At 38.6% G+C, this 17,836-nt stretch overlaps 1 protein-coding gene across 7 annotated transcripts in view; it reads left to right on the top strand.

The window, feature by feature from the left end:
- The window catches only part of MAST4 (microtubule associated serine/threonine kinase family member 4), a 288,832-nt gene that overhangs the window by 137,985 nt on the left and 133,011 nt on the right, over window positions 1-17,836 (top strand). For 6 of the 7 annotated variants that reach the window (XM_068175824.1, XM_068175825.1, XM_068175826.1 and 3 more), the window contains one exon: window positions 7,085-7,116. The exons of the other annotated variant lie outside the window; for it this stretch is intronic. In XM_068175824.1, coding sequence (XP_068031925.1) covers window positions 7,085-7,116 — 32 coding nt within the window. The remainder of the gene's footprint in view (window positions 1-7,084; window positions 7,117-17,836) is intronic. 7 annotated transcript variants of the gene reach the window in all.

Genomic DNA, 17,836 nt, shown 5'->3' on the forward strand with positions numbered 1-17,836 from the left:
AGACTGTTATTGTATTGTATCCCTAAACAATATTTAACAAGGTAAACAAAGTTCTTTTGCTTACTAAATGTTATTACCAATCCTGCAATTGAAGAGTCTTCAGACTAAAGTGTATTTCATAGGAAAAATCCTTACTGTTAACTCATGGAATCCTTCTGAAATGTTTCAACCTCCATATGGATCAGTGTTTTTAATGCTATATGAGAACTTCTAGAATACTATGCAAAGCAAAACACATTTAACTGCTGTTTACTTAGTTGAGTCTAGCTTATTATAAATCTTAATGTTGTATCTGGTTCATCTGTAGGAAAATAGATTATTCAAATTGTTCTTGTACGTGATAAAGTGATTGCTTTCTTTTTGTTATATGGTTTTTATATATAGCCAGTTTGGCATCCTTTTTGATCCAGTTAATTTGCATTTAAATTGATAATTTGCCTAGCACCTGAATATTCCTTTTACATCTCAGAACACAGAACTGACACAAAGATATGTTTCTCCTTTGAAGGATACAGTCAGCGGTGCATGTAACAATAACAGGGAAAGTTAACAAAGGAGATAAAAATGAATTGCATAGAACACACAATACTGAATTAGATAAAATGTGGCTTTTTCTGGCCAAGCTGGATCTTAAGTGCCTCTTCACTTCTACAGTATATTCCCATTACAATCTGTGGTAGTGTTGCTAATTTGCAACTTGAAGTTTGGGGATGTGATGCAGAATAATACCTTTAAATTTTTAAATGCACAATTAAGAATGTGCAGAAATAAGAATTAGGAAGCATTGTGTTTTGTCTTAAGGAGTGTTTTGCTGTCACAGGGCAACTGTGAGTGGAATCTTCCTTGAGTAGTGATAACTACCTTCCAGAGCTTGCCAGTGCAGAAGTGGCAATTTTTGTTCATGGAAATGCTTGTGAAGGGATGATCTGTGATTCAGTTAGTGGGAGTACACAATAAGCAAACAAAACCCCTGGTAAACTGGTGGCTGTGTCTGAATGAGTGGAAAGAATCTGTAAGCCTCCAGCTAAAAGGCAGAACATCAGACTTTACTGTAAGGCATGGATACTGCCAAGTTCCTTGGCAGCAAGTGTGGAAAAGGAAAGATAGTGATCTTGACTTACATTACCAGTGAAGAAGGTATTGGTACAGTTTTCCTGAGAAAAGTTGATAAAGATTTGCATCTTGGACAAGTCTAGAACTCAGACTGCTGAGAAAGAGGTGTTGCAAATACAAATTCACTTAGGTCATCTGAAAGGAAGAACAGTTTTACAGTAACACCTGTTCTGAGAGAAATCAGATCCAAGTGAAAACACCTTGACTGACAAAAAAAGACCTCAATGTATTTTCAGCATATTTTTGAAAATTTTTTAATCCTGTGTTCATTCAACTGCAATTTTTAGGGTAAATAGCCACTCCTAAAATCCCACCCTGATGTTAATAGAATACCATTTCTGAGGCAAAGGCTTACTATTCCTGGAACCAGAAAACACTTTAAGTTGTCATAGAAACAAAAGACAGCTTTGCCAGTGAAACAAACTTAGAGCAGAAGATGCAAATTTGGTGTGAGACACCACCACTTGTCATTTCTTATGGTTGATCTGTCTCCACACAAATGTCACTACTCTGTCATTCAAAAGAACCAAATGCTGGCAAAGTTGTAAGCAATAACATAAAAAGCATCACCTGCCACTGCCTTGCTTAGAAGGTATTTAGAATGGATTAGTGCAATGACTTGATATATTAATCTTATAAAGAGGTCAAGATTAGCTTATAAAAAGCTCTTGCACGGTGTAATACCTTTCTCTGATAGATCGAAATAATACTTTACTTTGTCACTTGCACTGCTTTATATTCTTATTGCCACATCCAAATGCAAGATCTGCTGTCATCCCCCAGCTTATCTTCAGCAAAATCATAGTATTACTTAGGAAGAAGTCCTTCAAATTCGTTCCTCAAAGCAGTAAGTCTTGCTGTCATTGATGATGATAAGAAGGTGAATTGTGTGCCATTGCTGTTTTTTTTTTCCTTCCTGCTGTTACTAATGCAGTGAAATGTTACAATTTTAAACTGTTAAGATCTAAGACAGGTTACCAGAAAGCTGTCAGATATTTACAGTTTATGATGGATGGATAGAGCAACAATGTTTAAAAGAAACCCCAACTCCTCGTATTAATCTTACTATACTCAACACCTCACCAGCTGAAGAATGCACGACTGAAATTAGTTTTGAAAAGGTGCACTTTTCCAGACTACTTTTATGAGCAACTTGAAACTCTGAAAGACTTCTTGAATGTTTGAAGATTGCAGTTGTTGGAAGATGAAGCAGATTTACTGTGATTGTAAAGTCAACCTTGTATTAACAATATCAGCTGTGTCTTTGGTAGTTTATGAATGTTGCAACTTTTTACTGGTTCTTTAAATAATATTTAAATATTTAAATAGTGGTTGTTTAAAATTGAACCAGTAACAAGAAATAAGTTAATAACATTTTTTCTTCCTTGCGTATAGGGGATGAAATTCAATATTTAAAATTTTCTCTAACTTGCTGGTAATCATTACAAGTAATGTGAAGAAGTTAGTGTTTTCTAAGTCACTTGTTTTGTTCAAATCTATTTACACAGGTTTTTTTTCTAAACTATATTTCTAGTTAGGAAGGTGAAGGCTTTGACTCAGAATAAAGTTGACTGTTTTATTTGTTCAGTGTGATCTATTATAAGGCTGAATATCTGCACTATGGTGAAGATAATGAACTTGTGCATACAGAAGTGTCTCAGAGGTGTGTAGAACCATGGGAAGAATCATAATTATTGAAATAATCAAAAAGCATTATTCTTGTCAAAACATGTTATTGATAGTAAAATGCGCAGAGTAGAGAGTTTGAACTGACTGACAGCTGCAATTACATTCAATATATCTGGTTCTTAATGCTACATCATAGCAATTTGGCACAGCTTGCACAGATCTCTTAAACTGGAGAGAAGGTTTGTTATATTTTGTGACAGTAGTTTTTGAGACACACAGGGCCTCAAGGGCAAGAGTCTCTGGTCCATTAAATCTGGTTTATGTTATTGCAGTGGAATGAAGTAGCCCTAAAACCAGCACAACTTGAACTGGCCAGAGGAGGATTCCATGTAGGGGAAGGGCAGAAGAGCACAGTGGGATCCTCGGGGGCAGAGCTGGTGACTGAGAACCATGCATAGTCGTAGTGAAGGCATCTTTTTCTCTTTGTCCCAGGTGCCTGCCTGCTAAGTATGTGATGCAAAGGTCTTGACCCTGCTAAGTTTTACCTACAGCAGTCTGCATGCATTGGATGCTGAGCAGTGGAACTAGGGCAGACAGGTCTTCTGGGTCTTCTGCTGAGGCTTCCAGAAAGGAAACACTGATTTGCCAGAAAACTGAAGTTGATGCAGGTCATTTGGAGTTTAACTGGAGCATTGCAAGCCTGAAGAATGGAATACTTTTGGTTTGGTATCATTCATCCCTGTTTAAAGTGGCTGTGACAAAAACATCTGGAAGGAGCAGGGTAAAAGTGTTGTCTTTAACTTTTTAGTACAAATAGTGTTTTGTATACCTAGGAAATATATGATTTCTCTAATCTGAGCTATAAGCTAGACCTAAGCCCTATGTAGAGCATGTTTATGCTTTTCCCACCTGTTTTGTGTAGAGCCAGTTGTGGAGCTATGCTGTACTACTGCAAAACTAGCATCATGTTGTTGAGCCTTCTCAGGAAGGAGAAGGTCTGTAGGGACACAGCTCATAATCTGTTAATTCCTTCAGGCTGTGGAAAAATCTTTGGGGTGGGTGAGCACTAAGTAATATAAAAAAATAATGTAGGAGCTGTAATAATTTAGTGTGATCTGAGAGAGAAAAACATGCTTCAGTTTACTACATTTTAGGTTACCTTTTTTTTCTTGGAAGTGCTCCAGCTGGAAAAGCATGAGAGAAGTGACCTTTCATTTTAACATCATGGTTGTAATAGATAGGAAAAATGAAGATAGAAATATTATCCAGTAAGGATATTTGTTTTATTTCAGTACTTCTTTATTTATGTGTATATTGTTTTAAAATCCAGCCTTAGAAATGCAATGTTTTGTAAATTGTCTTGTATTAATTACATACAAGTGATTTTGCCTTATTTTTTATGTTATATGGGGTGGTCTTGGCACTTTTTAACATCTTTAACAGTGAGCCACTATTCTTTTGGAGCTTCATTTGATAGTCAAAGTAGTGCTTCAGCGTGGCATGCATGAGAATGTGCCAAGAGACTAATGTGACTTCAAGTGTCTACAGAAGCCAGTGCCTCTTATTTGCGCTGCTGTTATAATGATAAACTACAACCAAAACACTCCAGTTGAATAAAACAAACAAAAAAAAAAAACCCACACAGATTCATAGGAAACAAATTTAAAGTACATGTTGCAGCTCAAACCCATGTACGACTTGCTCATACTGTTTGGCAGCTTTCCCACAAGCATTGTTTATTACAGTATGACAGTGCCTACCGTTAAAAGTAAAGTAACATGTTAGAAATAGAACACAATGACATTGTAAATATTAAAGAAAAAAAACACAAAGGGAAGTACGTGGGTTCTAACTTGTGGTAACGTTTTGTTCATGATGAATGTGACATTTTAAATGGAGGGGAATTACTCAGTTTCATAATGCAATATTGTGTGCAGGTGTAACTGTTCTTTTGTATATAAGCACATGTTATGCTGAAAGATGTTGTTTTAAAATGCAAATTCTTAACAGTTGCTGGAACTTCCTAGGAAGTATGAGAATTTGTTACCATGCCCCTAATGCTGCTCTCCTATGCCTTTGCATTACGATGTCTAATTGCATTGTTTCACACTATTTTTTCCTTCCCCATTCAGTGAACAGGATGGGCGGTACTCAGGAATTGAGCTGCTACTTGATATTTTAGTCCTTATCATTCAATTAGCAGCCCAGGCTTTATTTACTGCACACCATTTAAAACTCTCTAAAGAATACATAATTATTCATTCCCTTATGGCCTTTTATCTAAGGTGCCTGGCTGAACTATTTTTGTCCACTTGATTGTATTCTTATATGTGTTTTCTGGTCAATACTTACAACTTTATTTGCTGTGTGAAATAAATGCTTGTGCACATACACAGATTGCATATATGTAGTTTATTTACTTTTGAAAGAGAATTTTTCAGTTACTCCCTTTGATAACTTCTAGAATGGAAACACAGTGTCTGTTACATACTTTAAAACAGCTTTTTGTGAGGTTATTGTAAGTAGACATAAAAAAAGCATTTAAATTACTAAATGCATCCAACCACAGAAGTTGAACTATTTGCATTGTCCTGGTTTAGGGCAAATTTGGGAGAAAACCTGCAAAAGGGGTTCCTCTAGAAAGCAGTTTTAAGTGGGCTCTCCCTCAGCTGGTTCCGGAAAAAGATTTCTGTGGAGAAAAGTGGAAAAAACCTGTTTATTTAACAGGCAAAGCATTCACCAGCACAAAAACTGAAAAATATTAAACAATAAAATGACTTGCCAATCTGAAGAGATGACAAACTCAGAAAGTCCTTTCCGTGGGGTGTAGGTCAGCTCACTCAGTCTCTTATCAGCCCCTCCAGCTCTGGAAATGCCATGGCCCAGGCCAGGCCTGGTGGGCTGCAGGTGTGAGCCGCCGGTGCTTTTCTGGGTGTTCAGTCCAGAGCAGGTTTGAGCAGGTCCAAAGAAAAGGAAAAGCCACAGTCCAGGGAACTTTTCTGCATCAGCTAGCTAAAAACTAGTTAAAAGCAAAGGAGGGCTCGGTCTTGGTGTCTGTCCGTCCGCAGACAACACAGTCCAGGAGCAGGAATGTGGAGGAGTGAGTGCAGTTTCTGAAAACAAGCTCTGTGCTTCTTAGAACCAGTCTTAAAGGTGCAAAACTTGTTTCTGGGCTAGACAGATGTATGGGGACACAATTCAGCATCATAAAGTCACCCCAGGACACACATATGCAACCTTACTTTTCAACAAGGATGATGCCCTTCAACTTCAAATGTATCTTGACTGTGTATCCTCTAGGTCAGACAAGCTGTCCTTTTATTTGAATGCAGTTGATTCTCTCTGCTGGGCATGACTGCAAAGATAATGCTTAACTAATGTAGCATTCAGGTTCATGTGAGAAATGAAGAGATGAGGGCAATTGAACATTCGAACAGATTACCTGGAGAAGTTGTGGGTGCTCATCTTTGCAAAATGTTCAAAATTATGTTCAGAATCCAACTGGATGTAGTTTTGAGTAATTTGTTGCAATTGCCTCTGCTGTGAGTAGGCTGGGCCAGAGGATATCCAGAGATACCTTTCAGCCTCAGCTATTCTGTGATTTATACAATAGATGATAATATATGTATTGTGGTATATATATTTTGCTTGTTTCTGATGGTCAAAACTTTATGGGTCTTGTGGCTTTCTTCTACACTAAAATAACAGAAAAATGTTTATTTTGCAGTTTCCATTTGACTAGCAGGCTATCTCAGTCCCATAAAAAGTTGTTTAATTAACTGTTTTCAGCAAAAGCTGTAGTAAAGTTTAACAGTGGTGTTTCTGTTGTTGTGCTAGTAGTTTGCAGAAGATTGTAATAAATTCTAATTATTTATTGTGGACCAAACTATTATGTACTTAATGTTTTTTGGGTTTAAGAATATAGTATAGAAAGCTTGGTGGCAATGGTCACCTGTTCAGCTTGTGATCCTGTTATTAACAACTTTTGTGAATTATGAGTATTGTAAAGAGCTTAGTTTATCTTTGTCAGTGAGTCTTGCAAATTTTAATAGTGTTGCCAGTGCATCATAGCAGACTGTAAGGCTTTTCCATAAGATCTGTCTATTGCTTGAAATATTTTAATGTTGCTGCTACAAAAAGATACAGAATTTTCCAAATACTATTGTTAATATTTCAAATAAGAAAGGAAGGTGGTACATGTAGCATATTTTACTGTCCCGATATACCACTTTTGTCTCTCTGGTACTGATGGGATGAGAGAATTGTGATACTTGTCTCAAAAAGACCACCTCCAGTTAAAATATTTTATTGCTAATACACTGTAACTTTTTTTCTATTGCAGAAAGAGTTGAGCCTTCCAAGAAGAGGAAGTTTGTGAGTATATGAAGTTTTTCGCTATTGTGCTTAGATTGTAGTATGTATTTTTGACAGTTTTAGAGTAGACTGGTTTTCTTTTCAGGGCAGTTAGAATGGAAGTTAAATACGGCAGTTGTTCTGCCTGAGAATACATACAAAGAAAAGAAAATTGTAATTGAAAACCTGTGGGCGTGCAGTCACCATTTTTATGCCCATCTTTTAGAGATGCTATTGTGAGGGATTTCCAAAGGGATGAAAAGTCCTTAGGTTCAGGGTTCTGTTTTTTATTAAAGATTTGTTAAAAAAATCAAGGAAGAAATATGCTTTCTTTGTGAATAGTATAAAAGAAACTTGTCATGCTTACAGAACTCCGTAAACAGTCCTGTGGATGAGAAGGCAGGAAAAAAGAATAGATGAGTTCTACTAAATGTATAGGATTGTTAAGCTACTATTTTGATTATGGAAATAAAGACTATATATTCTTGTATAAATTGCTACTTAGTTATAATAATATGTACTCAGATGCTGAGTTCAACTGTGCTTTGCTTGGATTTCTATACCTTTCTATACCCTTTTTGAGTAAAAACCTGTGCCCTTGCATGAGAGGCCGGTTACTTGGTCTCAACTTGATAGTGCTGTGTAGGTTTTAGTGATAGTAGATGAATATATAGAAATATATATAGAAATATATAGAAATATGTGAACAGCTGAAACTGTAACTGCTGGGAAAGTGCAGTGAAGTGCTCTGTTGTTCTGACTCAAAGAGCATACCAGAAGTCTGTACTTAATAGGATGTCTGCTGTGTTGGAAAAGATTGTTGTTTTGGGTTTGGACTCATGAGAATTCTTATGGTACACAGTAAGCAAACCCATTATGAAAGAAAAGTCAAGAAAATATAAAACTAATTTCCTGTCAAGTATTTAATTATTTAAGTATTTCAGTGACAGAGGGAAAAACAGTTAAAGAAAATTATTTTTGGTGCATTCTTTTAGTGTCCTTGATGCTTTGTATTAACCTGAAACTGTTGTGTGGGTACAAGACTGCCTCTGTTAAAGTTAATGGCAAAACTGCTGTTCACTGCAGCCAGAGCAGAAAGTGGCTCTTGGAACTTGGCCTTGCTTACTCTTTCTGGGATATTTGATATTGAATGTTATTAGTTAGTTTACTCCAAATATGAAAAATGACTGCATCACAATACCTCAGTTGCATTCATATACATACTAGTTTAGCGGATCACTGAGATACTAGTGTGCTTTCTGTGTTGAGGCTTTATTAAAGTGTAGTAGAGAACACCATCTTGTCAGCATAATCATATCCAGTTATTAAAATGCTTAGGTTTATGCAGGTGGTTGTAGTGGGTTGACCCTGGCTGGGTGTCTGGCACCCACCAAAGCTGCTCTGTCACTCCCCTCTGCAACTGGACAGAAGCGAGAGAATGCAATGAAGGGTTCATGCGAAAGGTAGGGTAAGGATGGGGAGAGATCACTCACCAAATACTGTCACAGGCCAAACAGACTTGAATTGGGAATACTGATTGGAATTATTACTAAAAGAACCAGGATAATGAGAACTAAAATAAATATTAAGAACATCTTCTCACACCACTCCATCCTTCTCAGGCTCTAACTTTTCCCTTTCAGTGGCACAGAGAGACAGGGAATGGAGGTTATGGTTAGTTCATCATATTGTTTCTTCCCCTGCTCTAGCCTGAGGTCTCCTCCATGCGGAGACAGTTCTCCATGAACTTCTTCAGTGTGAGTCCATCCCGTAAGCAGCAGTTCTGCATGAACTGCTCCAGTGTGAGTCTCTCTCCACAAGGCGCCGTCCTTCAGGCACAGCCTGCTCCAGCATGTGTCCCCCACAGGGTCACAGGTCACAAGTCCTACCAGGACCCTGCTCCAGCACAGGCCTCCCACGAGCTCACAGCCTTGTCTCAGGCATCCACCTGCTCTGTCCTGGGTCTCCTCCAGGGGCTGCAGGTGGATCTCTGCATCCCCTGGGACCTCCATGGGCTGCAGGAGCACAGCTGCCTCACCATGGTCACACCACGGGCTACAGAGGAACCTCAGCTCTGGTTCCTGGAGCACCTTCTCTCTCTCCTTCACCAACCTTGGTGTCTGCAAGGCTGTTCCTCTCACATATTGTCACCCTGCTCTTCTCTGGCTGCAATTACATTTGCAGAGTAACTTCTTTTTCCTTCTTAAATCTGTTATAACAGAGCTGTTAACAAAATTTTATTGCCCCAGCCTTGATGAACAGCAGGTCTGTCTTGGAGTCACCTGGCATTGGATCTGCCAGACACAGAGAAAGCTTTTAGCAGCTTCTCCCAGTAGCTACCTTCTAGCTCCCCTGGTACTAAAACCTCCATGCAAACCCATACAATGGTATTTTAAAATTACTTTAATAGTGCTTAATTAAAAGGGCTCAGACTACTGAGGTTAGCAGTAGTTGTGACATCAGGAGTTATGTGCATGGGCTGTGTTGATTGCTGTATTTGTATATTATATAAATGTTGACGTGAAGATTGAATTTCAAAATGTGAAAAGTCCTGTTTTGGTTTATGTAAGCATCTAGAGATCCTGAACAGTTCCAGGCAGGCACATCTCGCACCGTTTTTTGGGGCTTCAGGCCCAAAAGGACACAGCTTGAAACAGGACAGGGAGAGCTATTTCAAGGGTGAGCAATCTTAGCATAGTTGGCATAAACTGAGATAAAGAGTTGTGGTTGGCTGAAAAGTGAGCTTCTCCATGCTTGGAACCCCCCCTGGCTGTGTTGGCTCAACTCTTTCTCTGGACACAGGCAGAATTGATCCAGGTTGCAACTAGCTTCATGCAGTTTCTTCAGCATGTTAAATTGCCCAGCTGCACAAATGCTTCTTTCTGGCAGCAGGGTGTGGTGGCTTGGAGGCAGGATGAATAGATGGGAGCGTTCTCTCAGGCTGACTCCAGCAGCAAAAAGACTTTATATAAGCTTAGCCTGATTGTAAATCTGCATGGCTGGTATCCCACTTTGCAAGTCCATTGGAAAACTGAATAGGAGTATATTTTTGCACGCTGCTACAATGGGGATGGGTTATTTATATCTTGGTAGAATATTTTTATTGATTTGTTTATTTTCACCAAACACTTCCAACCCTAACCCGAGCTCAGTTGGTTAGATCATGCTATAATAACACCAAGGTTGTGGGTTTGATCCCTGTATGGGCTGTTCACTTAAGAGTTGACTTGATAATCCTTGTGGGTCCCTTCCAGCTCACACTGGAATTTTGTGATTCTGTAATATCAAGGAGGGTACTTGTGCTTAATGTTAAGCCAGACTCAGAAATACAGATTTAATTTGATCAGAATTAAATGCTGTTGCTGTTTGTGAAGCACACAGATCCTCTTATGAACCAGGGACTGCCTGATAACATTTACACATCCCTATCCATTAGACATTCATAGTATCTAGCACAAGTAGGTAGCCACAGATGTTCTCTCAGTGTGTGTTAAGTAGGTGAGTTTCCATCACCGAATTTAAGATGTGAGTGTCCTTATCCTGATTTGTTTCTTTACATACTGGCGGCGTTCAGAAAAATTAAAACTTTTTATAGACAGAAGGCACAAACTCAAAGGTTGTGGCAAAAAAATTGCACTCAGCTTTGAGAGGTACATTCTGGTTTAAAATGTCCTTCTCCTAAAAGAAAATTTACAACGGGCTTCTCTGAGGTCGAGAGGAGCCTTGAGGAACAGCAATAAATGAGAAGAAGTGAGTAAGTAGAGGCAGTTTCTCCTTTCATTAGAGCCTCAGTGCTTAAAGTACATACCCTAGAACAAAATTCCTTACTTTTCCAGACTAAATCTGTTCTCTTTCTGTCTTATTTTGTTTATTTTTTCAGTTTCTGTTAGATTTGGAGATGCTTTGCTTTGATGTATTTATTTTTGCTGCATCTGTCCTTCTCCTTACAGTTCTGAAACTAACTTCCGTAATTCTAAAATATGGACTCAAGTTCAGTACATAATCGGCTTGCACAAATGTCAAAGTTGGTCACAGAATTTTCATAAAATTAATTTATGCATTTCAATGAAACAGTTGATACCCTTGGATAGTAGGAGCATAAGATTGTGGCCAACCAAGAATTCAAGAGAAACAGTAGTTAAAACCACTGTTTGCTTAGGTGCTTGATAAGTAAGTTTCAAGAAACATGAAAACAATTTTGTAAAAAAGTTTTTTTATCAATGAAAAATATGGACTGTTGGTTGCCCTTAGGGGAAAACTGGGAATGATTAGTAGTGTGGAAAAATAAAAAAAATAGCTCTGAGGCTTGTGTCATGTAGGTGGACAAAACTGGAATTTGTTTGACAGTTTCTGTGTACACATAGACATCTACATAATAAAAAATTAGCTATGTTCATAGGTGACCCGTTATCTTAAATTTGGAGAGTGGAATAGATTAATTATTGTTGCCAGGTAATGAATTTTTCCATTCTAGTATGGATGGATTGTGCTCCAGCAGATATTCTCCATAGCCTGTGTTTGATTCTCAAGTTGCGTATTTTCCAGTGTCATTACTAGCATTGTTTCTATCCTCAGCTTTCAAGGGCTTTCTACTCCTGTCACTGAGTGGAATTCTTTTTCCACTGCATCTTTTGGATTCCTTGTGATTGACAGTGAAAAACTTGGTTATGTCTTTTGTATAATTTAGGAGCCAAAAGTTACTATAACAGTTACTATAACTTTTCCCTCACAATCTTGCTTACTTCAGCCTCTGTAAATTCTGTGCAAGTGTGCTGCCCATTGTCCGTGTTTCCTTCTTTTAAAGTTGTGCTGGTCTACCATGGAGATTTGTGGCTCGTGCAGTGTGCTGGGTAGCCTTGTTAGCACCTTCTTGTTGTCAGTGCGTGGTCTTCTGCAAAGAGGTCCTTTGTGCTGTGGAGAACACAGGCTTGATTTAGATGTAAACAACATATCCCTTGGTATTTTATTGCTGTTAGATGTGTCCTTGGCTAACAGTACAGGCCATTCTGTTTATTGTTGTTCTGTGTTGGGGTTTTTGGTGTTTGCACACACAAATTTGCATCCCTTCTTTGTTTACACCAATATTAATATTATTATGTATGTCTGAAGTTGTCTCTGGACTCAGATTTTAATAGTGTATCTGTAGATTTTATCCACTTACGTCCTCTTTTATGATTTATCACATCACATGTTAGAAAAAGGAATGATCTGTTTTAATGTAATTCATCATGTCCCTTTTCAGTGAAAAATTATGTATACTATGTTGAGGGTATTTTAAAGTTTTATAGTACCTTTTTACTGGTAAATTTATGCTCACCTATTTTTGTGTGTGTACACGTACACAACCTTTATCTACACAAGCAGAAAAAGTCATATAATGATGGTGATCACTTTTTTTGTGTATTTGAAAACTATCCAGCTACATAACAAAATTCTTAAAATAACCTCCTCCCTGGAGAAATGATACTCAGAAAATGAGGTGATCATGCTTTAAAGCTTAATTGTGTAATGTTGCATTAATCTGCTGTTGTACTGTGACTGCTGTGGTGTCCTAAGTAATGTAAAGTGACCAGGTACCATGTTTCTCCACAGTGTGCTGGGTGTGCTGTGCCCTATTGGAATTTTGTTTCAGCTACCTAGGCAAGGACAGGACAGGGTCAAGAATGAAAATTAATCTTATGTAGTTCTTTATCAAAATGGTGATCAAACTTAAGCAACAGCAAAAAAGCAAAATTAAATCAGCCTCTAGGGTCACGCTATGATTCTGTAGACATGCTGCAGAATTTCAGGATGGGAGAGTCGCATGATTCTTGGTGGAAGCAAAGAAAATCGAATATCTGGATGCTTCCAAGCTTTGCCTAAAGTAAAAAACGTTTGTGCAGTAGGGTAATTTAAAATATTTTTATACATGTTAAAAATTATTCTATAATGCATGAGGTTCAACCTGGTTTGAGGGCCAGATCTCATGGCTAATGGATTATTGGTGATGTGAAAGCAGGTGCCAAGGTGCTAAAATAACTGAATCTCTACAAACAAATAGCAGTAAAGGTCTCATCAGTTCACTGCTAAAACTTCAATAGTTAACATGTCAAAATGAATCACAAAAGAGTAATGGGATGGCGGCCTGAAAATATGGTTCTCCTAATGTTCTTGATTGTCCCATGTGACAGTCTTCTGCTTACAGTCTTTTCACTGACCTACTCGCTCTGTGTCTGGGTTCTGCCCTTATATCCTGCTTTACCTGTTGAACTAGCAGTTGGTGGTGTTTGCAGTATTTCTTTGTACATTGAAGCAGCAAAGCTTAGAGCAAGAGTGTACAGAAAATGTTAAGGGGAATTTAATGGCTGGAAATGGAATGGCTCAGTAGGAGAGGCTGAAGCAAGGGAGTATTGATGTCTGAGCATCAGGGTGGGGTCTAGGGGTAGTTTAGTGTGTAAGTGCAGTAGTTGTGTGATTAACTTCTGTCTGGCATTGGCAAATGTGATGGATGTATATAAGCATTTTTAAATCAGCATTGGCTGTGTCTTCTTGTTTGTTTTGTGAACAGAAGTTGCATTTTCAGCGAGTAGAATTATTTTCTCTTTGATTTTGTTCCAGTAAAGTTTAAAACTGTATCACATACACAAAAAGAACAAATGACTATATAACCACCTGTTTTATTCTGCTGCCTGAGAAAGTATTTATGCACTGAGAAAACTGGCAGAAGAACATCATGTGGGTAATAACTGCTAGTCAGCACAGCTTGAATTTCTAATACTAAACCTTGAAAACCTGACATACTGAGGCAGCTTCTTGTTCACTGTTTTTTTTTTTCCCAGTGTCATTAATTTCAGGAAGTTCAATTTTCTTCAGTTAAGGAATGTCTGAAATGTGTTTAAAAAACATTGCAGTGTCCTGATGAATTGCATGATCTAGGGTGCTGTATGCTGTATTGATTGATTTCTTTTTTTTTTTTTTTTTTGCACTGATGCTACAAAATTTTGAATAATGTCCTAATCTACAGAGGGAACTTCCTGAGGCTGTGCAATTCCTAGTGTGCACACATTTACTTAGGGTCTGTAGGATTGGGGTCTTGGTGGGGCTCTGGGAGGAGTACATGATGGCTTGATAAACGTATGCTGTTCTTAAAGAATTATAATGAGAGGCTGTTTTTTCCCCTTTTTTTTTTCTTTTTTGTTTCTTTGTTTTGCTTGTTTGTTTTTTGATGGGGGTTAAGGGTGAGGTATTGACTACAAATAAGTGTTTGCTTTTACCTTAAGAAAAGAAGCATTCGGGTTTTTCTGGACAATATGTTGTTTCCTCTGGTGCCTGTAGTATCACCTGTATTCTAAATATCTGCCCTCAGAAGAAAAGAGGCAGTTGCATAACATCAGGAATCTGCCTGCCTTGCATCTTCAGTTAGGCATTCTGCCATTATAGATTTTCCCCTTGAAATTTTCAATATTATTGCCATTCCATTATGTAATGTATAGGCTGACTTTCTACAGATCTCATGAATAACAAGCATGAAATACCAGTGAGCCACTTCTGTTTTGTCTCAGAGGAGGAGGGAAGTATTTTTCCCCCTCTTTCCTATGAAATACAGACTTCAACATTTTTTATTATTGTCAGTATTCTAAACCTGTACTGTTGCTTATCATAAAGGACATTAGTGTGTTTATTACCTACAGTCATGTGTCTTTAAATTTTAAAGCAGACAGCATGGCAGCAGGGCCTGTGTTGGCCATAGCTGGGAGTGTACCTGGTCTATAATTAGGTTGTACTGGCTGTACATAACGTTTGTGAACATAATGTTTGTGGCTGTGGCCATTCTTGCCCTACCACCACTTCTGTCCCTGTCTAAAACTTCTGGATCCTTTTAATTTCCTTCAGCCTTACTATCTGCTGCCTCCCTTCCCCCTGGGAGTTATGTGTCATGCTAACTGTCTTACAAAGCTTTGTTGACTGAATGCAGTCCTTTGCATGCTCTGTTTTGCTGGAGGTTTTCCACTTGTCTTTTCAACCTTTTTGTTAAGCCATTTGCCTTCCTTGCAGGCATTTTCTCTGGGATAGGGCAGTGTAGAGCTAGGGCAGATGTCCTGCCACAGGTTCAGGCTTGCAGAATTCACTCTGTGATTATAGTTTTCATATGGGGATAGGCATGCCAAGAACCTGGTTGCCAAATGCTTTGTGAATGGGAGGATGGGTGATGGCTCCTGGGAGTAAGTTGAGGGGCAGGCAGCACATGCAGTTTTTGCAGAGGGGTTGATGGCTCACCAAAAGACTGGACCTTGCAGGAAACTGAGCAGGTTACTTCAGCCAAAAGCATGGGCAGCAGGAAGGTGGGAGGCTTCTGTGTCAGTCTGAAAAGGAAAGTGGGGGTTGGATAGTAGCAGGACAGAGCTCTTCATTTGTATGTTTGGAGAAGGAAAATATTGCATTGGCATGATACCATTCTGTTCCGTAAGGGCTAATCAAAGAGCTCTGCCTCTGTGAGATCTTTAACGAGTCTTTGCTCGCTGAGTCAAGGCAGCAGCCAACCTGGCATTAGCACACATTCCTTCCGTTTATATGCTCTTCTCTGCCATCTCAGTCCTCTTGTTTTTTCTCCTAAATATTGTAGGGTTTCTGCTTCTCTGTTACATTTTATCCTAGCAAGCCAGTCAAGCTTAGGCCTGTGAGGTTTAATGAGGCATATTGCAGCAGAACTCAGAGGCATGTGAAAAGGTCAGAAAGGGCACTGGGGATAAGTGGATCCACATTATTGTCGTGCTTGCCTTAAAAGGGTAGCAGATAACTGCCACAGGGAGCAAGTGAGTCTAAAAAGCTGACACAGGGAATTTCTTACTTTATATTCATTGTGTGTTGGCTGCCACAGTGCAAAAGGCAGTGTAATTGCATATAATCACATTTCCTCCAATCCCAGTGGCTTCACTCATGAATGTTTAGAGTGGTCATGCCCCTCAGCAGTGAAGACAAGCATGGTATTGGAGACAAACATGCTATTGCAGGTGTTCCTGACATGGGGCTGAGTATGCTGCTGTAAACAAGCAAGTTCCTGCTGTTCTAGCCTGAGTGGAAAGGCTCTCTTGTGCCTTTGTAAAATTTGTGCAGAGAATATGGACATTGGGAATGCTTTTTTTCCCCTCTGTTATGTGGTACTACTTCGCCATCAGGTGACTGGACACATACTACACTTCAACACAGTATGTGGTGGAAACAGGATTAAATCAGCCGTGTTTAGGTATGGCCTTGAGACCCAGCCTCAGCTGTTCTGTAGTTCTTCTTAGTATCATTGAGATGCTGCTGGAAATGAGCTTTTACAGATCATTGTCATATTTTGTGAATGCTTTTCTCCTTGATTCTGCTATGGGAAATGTAAAATGTTTCCGTTTGCATTTAAAAATATGGCTGTTTTTATGGTTGACATGCCTGTCAGAAGTACCAAGAATATACCCACATATATCTAAATGCAGAAAGATTTTAGGTTCTTGCTCCATAAATCAGAACTTTGCTGGCTTTTTTTAAAAGTCAAATTTTACCAGTAAGCCATACCAGCAAATGTGTCTTGGTGGGGTGAAGGCATGGGCTGGGGATATTGTCACTTTCAAGAGCCTTTTGCTTTGCTTCTTATGGGGTAGAAACTCTAAGCAGGAGATAATACTGGGCTGCAGGTGTAATAATCCTGGTTGACTGATTGTAGTCATTATTTTCCATTAGCGACCTAGGTGATAGACTGGATGGTGTTCATTAGGTTTGCAGCAGACAACAAGCTGGGAAGAATGCAAGTATGTTGAAGAACAGTATGGGGTTTCAAAATAATTCTGGCAACCTGGACAAAATATACCAAGTAAAATAGAACTTCTACTCCTGCAGAAAATACTGCAGATACGCAAGATAGTTGAATAGGAGTTAGTTTTTAGAAGTGATCTGTGAGGTTTAAGATACCGCAGTTGCTGTTGGAGGACAGTGTGTGTCTAGTGCTGGGAAGCTGATATTTTGAGCTGCAAAGCATGCAGCATTATTCTATCCCACACAAAACTTACAAGGCCTTATATTGGAGTGCTGTGTATTGAGGTCAATCAACTGGAAACAGATGACCACTCTCAGCTGCTTGGAAAATTTGACATGGTATATGGAAAAATATTTACTGTGCTGGAGCTATTTATTTTAGAGAAGGGAAGGCTGAGGGATGTTCATGAAAGTCTTTCAGTGTGTGGAACATCTGCCGTGAGTAGGAAGTAAAAGTATTATTGGGGTGTACAGTAAGATGTAATGTGTTTAAATTGGATCAAGGGGATTAGTCTGAGACATGGTTGAAGCAGTGTCTAAACAATGTAGCAGAGGAGTGTGTACCTGGGAGTGTTGTGAAATCGCTGTCAGTTTTTAAGAAAGATGAGACAAACATCTGACAGGAGCAATAGGAGTATTATAGGTATAATGGACCTCTCTTGGGGAAGGAAAATATGTCTGCTTGACTTTTCTAGCTCTCTTTATAAATGGTCATTATGTCTGTGGGATTATTTGCTCAAACTCTCTGCTGAAACTTGATTCCATATATTAAGGATCCACTTTGATGGAAGAAAATACTGTCTCATAATGGAAAACATTATTCATTTGTACTTGTCTGTAATGACAGAATTCCCTTTGGAAATGTGTATAGGATTTTATGTAAGCATAAGACAGATCAAAAAAAAAAAAAAAGACACAAGCTTCAAACTTCCTGAGGGTGGTTTTTTCTTGGTTTTTTTTTTTTTTTTTT

Source organism: Anomalospiza imberbis, chromosome Z, assembly GCF_031753505.1.
Source record: "Anomalospiza imberbis isolate Cuckoo-Finch-1a 21T00152 chromosome Z, ASM3175350v1, whole genome shotgun sequence".
NCBI lineage: Eukaryota > Metazoa > Chordata > Aves > Passeriformes > Viduidae > Anomalospiza > Anomalospiza imberbis.